This window comes from Phyllostomus hastatus, unplaced genomic scaffold (assembly GCF_019186645.2).
Source record: "Phyllostomus hastatus isolate PE091 unplaced genomic scaffold, TTU_PhHast_1.1 phas_contig_1, whole genome shotgun sequence".
NCBI classification, from domain to species: Eukaryota; Metazoa; Chordata; class Mammalia; order Chiroptera; family Phyllostomidae; genus Phyllostomus; species Phyllostomus hastatus.
The window spans coordinates 24736978-24743604 of record NW_025333498.1 but is presented as its reverse complement, the minus strand read 5'-3'; the positions used below and the strand labels follow the sequence as shown (position 1 = coordinate 24743604).

The 6627-nt window shown below is 35.6% G+C and overlaps 1 protein-coding gene across 3 annotated transcripts in view; it reads right to left on the bottom strand.

Annotated features, from left to right (window-relative positions):
* Window positions 1–2864: 2864 nt before the first annotated feature.
* Window positions 2865–6627, bottom strand: part of SLC38A11 (solute carrier family 38 member 11) — a 46713-nt gene continuing 42950 nt past the window's right edge. For all 3 annotated transcript variants that reach the window (XM_045825326.1, XM_045825503.1, XM_045825408.1), the window contains one exon: window positions 2865–4541. In XM_045825326.1, the coding sequence (XP_045681282.1) occupies window positions 4251–4541 (291 nt within the window). In that variant the 3' untranslated portion in view covers window positions 2865–4250. The remainder of the gene's footprint in view (window positions 4542–6627) is intronic.

Below are 6627 nucleotides of genomic sequence, written 5' to 3'. Positions count from 1 at the left end.
GGGAAATGTGTACAACAAGGGGTCTGACCTCCAGAAGATTATTCTGGGTTTTTTTTTCAGGTCCTCCCTTGTAAATTAGTCTTTAATTGAGTAGCTGCGTGCAGTAATGACTGCAGGAGAGGAGTAATCAGAACTTTCTTAGTTGGATAACCTGGATTTCAGAGACTTTTAAGAAAGACAAAAGGCAACAATTAGTACTTTACAGTGTTGTAAAAAGCCGAAAGCAAGGCAGTCTACCTGTTTTGATATTTGAAGATGGTTCAAGTAGGGTTGAGATTAAAGATCCCATTATAAGTGGTGTGAGCAGGGACCCAATTTATATTATATAGATGCAATTCAATCTATATCCTTAAAGGAAATGTATTATTAGATGTTTACATTAGGATGTAAAGATATTATTCTTCCCCTCTTTTTTAAATTAAGAAGCACTTTATAAATTCAAATGTAGAAGACCTTAAAAAACTGGTTTAAAAACCATAAGTTGCTTTGTTAAGGGCAAGAACTAGTAGGGAAGGAGTGAGTTTCACTGGAAATCTCGTTAAACTGAAGCAGAAAATAGACTGAGGGTTTCTTGAAGCTCTGAGTGGTAGTAAAATAAAGAAACAAATATTCTTGCAAAATAGATGTGAATTTCTAAGATTTATTCTATTGTAATTTAAAAGATTTTGGCAATTTATGTAGCTAACAACTGCATCCAAGGTATTCTTGTTCTCCAGATGATTTGGGGCAAAACAAAAACAAAAACTAAAAACCCCAAACAAAAGTAAAACATGAAAACAGAACAAATATTTGTTATGCATTAATGTAGCACTCACTTCCTACCTGGAGCGTTTGACTTACTTGAAGAGTCAAGGTTAATGTCTCTGCAGCAATCGAGAGTACCAGATAATAGACGGTTAAGTGCTAAATTACGTTATCCTTGACGCGCTTGTCTTTGTACATTCTTGGAAATCTCATCTCTCATGATTTTATCTAATATCTAAGTAGGTCAGTGTTTCTCAATTTTGACTAATGTAGAGCTAGGTGGTTGAAAAAATTTTCTTACATTCCCTCAGTATGGAATGAAAGAATTTTTATTGTTATTTTACCAAAATATGTATCAATTTAAAAATAGGCACAAATCACTTACCCTTATGTTTCTTGAACAACTATAGAAACAAACCTACTAATTAAATACAGAAAGTCTACATAAGCAATAGAACTTATATTAATTTAGTTGGCAAAGTTTTATTAAAGCAAATTCACCACTCAAAGCTTGAGCACGGTTCTTCCTGCTAAGGCACAGCTTCCTGTGCTTTCAATAGGCCTTTCTTACAATGTGAGACACGGGATGACTCAGCTCTCACCACTTTATTCAACCTGTTGTGAAACTATCCTTTATCTACTTCCTGTGGGGCGGTTTTGGCCTGTGATTTGTACAAACACATCATGTGTGTAGAAACTGTGCTTGTGATACTGTCTCAGTATTTGGCAGTAATTAATATGCTATGGATTGTCAACATGATTGAAATGCAAATGAAAAAGGTGAGAAATAAAATCTTGGGCAATAATTCATATAAGGTAGCTACCCAGATGGTACCAAAGTCTCTTGTTACTTTTAAAAGGTTGTCATAAAATGGTGCCAGGATTCCTGGTAATACTGAGGGATCTTTGTTAAGTATACGATTGTCTAACCACTATGCTGTGTACCTGCAACTAATATAAAATGGTACCATATGTAAGCCATAATTGAAAAAAAAAAGAAAAATATTAAAAAAATAAAAGATTTCCGGCCAGTGTGGCCCAGTTGGTTGGAGCATCTTCCCATAGTCCAAAAGGTCACAGGTTTGACTCCCTATCAGGGCACATACCCAGGTTGTGGGTACAAGAAAGCAATCAGTCAATATTTCTCTCTCACATTGATGTCTTTCTCTCTGTGTGTGTGTCTCTCTTTCCTCCTCTCTCTCTAACAGCAGTGAAAAAATGTCCTCGAGTGAGGATAAAAAATAAATTAAAAAAGCTCTGGCTGGCGTAGCTCAGTGGATTGAGCTCCGGCTCCGAACCAGGCATCGCAGGTTCGATTCCCAGTCAGGGCACATGCCTAGGTTGCAGGCCACGACCCCCAGCAACCGCACATTGATGCTTCTCTCTCTCTCTTTCTCTCTCCCTTCCCTCTCTAAAAATAAGTAAAATCTTTAAAAAAATAAATTAAAAAAACTTAAAAAAATAAAAGATTGTCATAGCTATGAAGACATGAAATACTCATGATATGAGGTCTGTCCAGAAGGTATCCATCCATGTAACTAGAGAAACAGAGACATTTATTGAAGAAGATATAAGATACAAGAAACGTACATAGGACAATGATGCTTCAGTCCCTTTCAAAGTAGGAACCTGGGGACTTTACACAGTTCTCCCAGTTACCATCAGCTGCCCCATCTTATTTTCCTGAATCTCACTGATTATCTTCCCTTTCAGAGGTGATTTTACTTTTGGGAAAAGCCAGAGGTCACAGGGCACCAAATCTGGGCTGTATGGGGGCTGAAACACCTGAGGGTTATTTGATGTTTCACCAAAAAACTCTGCACGAGAGGGACATGATTCATGAGCAGGCACATTGTAATGATGAAGCTGCCAGTCACCAGTTGTCCATAGCAATGGCCTTCTGAATTATTTGAATAGTTTCCGCAGAGGAGTGTTCAAGTTTAATACAAAATTTGATGCAGATTCGTTGCTCTACTCACTCAGTCATTTTGAATTTGATGGCCACACAGTACACGTGCTCACTTAAGGAAATATACTGCTCCCACTGACTACTAGTACAGTGAAGTTGTCATTGTTCACACGTGTACATTCCAGTCCACTCTCCTTGGCTGCCAGGTTACGTCAATGTTATGCGAACTGTTCTCATTATATTAACAATGGTTGGACTTTTTCCAGACAGATCTTGTATAGGAAGTCCTAATTAAAAACTGAGGTCAGCTGTAGTGGGCACAGCTGTGTGTACCAGATCCACTACAAGGAAGCATGTGGTCCCCCAGTGATCAGCAGAAAGCCCCAGCTCTCAGTTCCTTTATGGTTTGTTTAGCTGCAAAGAGCTGCTTAACCCAAAGGCACTTCTTTTCACTGGAGCTCACCTTTATGAATTGATACAGGCAGCGATGTTAATACCTTGCTATTGGTCCTGAGGAGGGACAATTCTGATGAGCCAGGTGTGCTCCAGACGCCCCGTGGACTTGGCTAAGGTTTTTTTGGCCTGTACTGCAGTTCCACTTTGACCTCCTAATCCTGCTTTCCTCCTCTCCTATGAGCTATGATCCCCAATAAATACTTGCATGCCAGCATCAAATTAGTGTCTACTTCTGGAGAATCCAGTCAATAGCAGATACCATGAATTTCTCTGAGGACCCCCTGAAGGAGCGAGGATGCCTCTTCTGCAGCTCTGATTGTTCTCGCAAGCTTCTTGTCTGAAAGTTCAGCTTCCAGTGGGATACTCCTGCCAGCATTTTCAATTCAACAGGTCTAGAGCCGATGCAAAATGATCTGCTGGCCTCTTTCCTCTGAATAACTTGTGAGTTTTCCCGTCCTGTTTTATAATTTATTTAATGGCACTACCATTATATTCTCAAAGGATCAAAAGTTGGGAGGTGATTTCAATTCCTCACACATTTTACTCTGTAAATCCAGTCTATTATTCATACTCTTAACATGGCAAAGAATTGACTCATTTCTCCAGGGATTCGCTTCCCATACAAAGGATGCGGTTGAAATTGTAAAGGACAGCTTCAGTTCGCTTTCGGAATATTTACATTCCTTAATAGTTTCCCTTCTCTTTCCTTCAGTTCTATAGACTTTAAAACACAAAAACCAGGTTGTTGTTTTTTTTTGTTTCCTGAAGGACACATATACAAAATTCTAAGCCCCAAACATCCACTTATTTGAAAGTGGAATATCTTGGCTCACATATTAAATAAAAGAATAATGCTTTGAGAGGATGACAGCAAATGTCAAAGGCTTCACTTTCCTTCTGCAATTAAGATTAGTGCAGCAGTTGGTGAAATGAAATATTTATTTTGCCCCAGCTTAAGATAAAATAAATTCAATTTTCTATTTCTCTTTATTTTTTGTAATGAACTAAAGAACAAAGAAAGCCAAGTCTTAATAAATGCCAAAGTAATAATTTTATAATAAAGACACTAAAACGTGTGTGCATGTTATTGTGTGGTTTAGAAGTCTATGCAAATGTACATATTTAAAAATCAGTCAACTCATTAAAAGGTACTAGCGTTTACAACTGAAAGTTGAGTTGTCAGTTGACTGTGAGAAACTGAGATGTTTGTTAGAGAGAAGTTGTCAGGAAAGCAGTAGAACATTTCCTGCCCATGTGTGCAGTCTTGAGGATTTGTCATGGCCATGACAAACCCGACCACCATAACCACGGCACCAACGGGAAGCATGACACAGGACACAATCTTATCGGAGTGTGTCCTTGGTTCCTCAGACAGTTTCAGATAACATGCTGATGGAATGATAAAAATTAGTGGAGCTGCACAGAGCACACCCTGCGTATTGAAATGAGAAAACAAGAATGTTATCGGCTGGAACATTCCTTGGACAATTTTTAAAAACATTTATGAACTGTATTTGTCATTGTACATGTTAAAAGTTGTATGGGATTGGTTAACTACAATCAAAGGAAAAAAAATTCTAAGAAAAACTTAGGAACAGTTCTTTTTTTCTTTACTGATGGCATATTTACAAATGAGAAAAGTGAAATAAGAGTAAAAATATATATAACAGTATAATATAATGGACCAGAAAGAAGAATCAGAATATGATACAGGAAATAAAAAAGATGGTAAGACTGACCTCTGGCAAACTCTTGAACTTTTCCATACTTTCAGTTATATCATATTACCTTAACACTCTTCATTTCAAATTTCTGTGTTTTCTACTATGTTTTTCAGACCTAAGAAGCCTATTTGTCATTGTGCATGAGAAGGAACTATTTGGAAATATATAGGGCATATTGTCTTTCATTTTCACCTGAGTGTGTATGAAAGTAGGTGCCTGTCTATACGAGAAGGAAAACTATAACCCAAGGGCACTCAGCATGAAATCACATTTCTATATCATCTTTCAAATAAAACTGAACACATTAATTATCCTAGAAAATTGACAGCAGAACTAAACGGCTGTGACTCATTCACACTCTCCCACAGTACTTCATGGGCAAATCCAACCTGAGGGGAAATGTCAGATTGAGAATTATGAGCAGGGTCATCTATCATAAAAATACCAAGAGGTTTTTACTTCAAAAGAAAAGAAACTTTTCCTTTGAGGACTCCATATTTGCCCTAGAATGTTTGCAAACAAAATAATGTTAAAATTTAAAGAATTTTAGGTACTTGACTTTTGTAATTATAATAAATGTTAATTATATAATATATTAAACAAAATATAACAGACATTAATAAAATATAATTATATGACAAGGAATATTTTCTTAAGCCATAAAACACAAGGGTTTTTCTATAATATACACTTGATAGCAAATGTGATACTGGTTTAAAATTAAAAGCAAGCTTTCCATAAAATGTACATTATATTATATTTGAAAAAGTTATGAAATTTGTAAATATATAAAAACATAGAAGAGTATAATGAAACCCTTATACATCCATCACCTAATGTGTGAAAACCTTTTGACACATTATGTTGTGATTTAAAAAATTATTTTTTCAAAAAGTTTGAAAGTTTTTTTCACAACTTTGGTAATTTAGAAAATTACAGAAAAGTAATTTTAAAGTTGGATGATATGAAAGAACATTTTAGGCCTTAAAAATAGTTTTAAAGACAACATTCACTAAAATTACTGGCTTTTATAATAAGTACCATCCTCATTATACCAGAATTGTTACAACTATGATTCCAAGAATGTATTTTTAAAAATTTTTACAAAAATGGCAAATTTACAAAACAGTAAATGCTTATTAAGAGGGACATATGATAAAATCAGACTAGCCAGGCAGTGTCTAAAAATCTGGGGAAGAATAGGACAGACCACATTTCATGGAAAATATTTCTATAGTCAGAAATGTAAGAATGAGAAGCTACTAAGAGGTACAAAATTGTATTCTAATTTAAAATATATAGACAATATAATTTTGCTATTCATAGCACCAGAATAAAAATGAATATCCACAAAGGTACATAAGTATAAAGGATTAGTTTTCATACGACCAGAATTAAATGCATTATGGATTCCTTGAACTCTGTCATGACACTGGAAACTGACCTTGTTTTCTAAATTAGGAGAAATCTTGGGTGACTCAGTCTGTGTTCATTATAATTATTACTCTTTAATGTCCTGAAAATAATTTTTGAAAACATTACAAAGGTAATTAAAACACAAATATATGTGTGTGTGTATAATATGTGTGTATGGGGCAAGTCTTTTCTCTTTATAGGAACAAACTGTAATTCATCTGGAAGTATGAAATACAAAAGTGTTATGAGGATGAAAACTGCCACCAGCTACAAAGCATTTTGGGATGGTTCCAAACCTAATTTGCTGGGCAATGCAAAGCAATGGGTGTTCTGTTTATATTATAATTCTTAAGAACTGAGAAAGTAGCAATTAGTGGG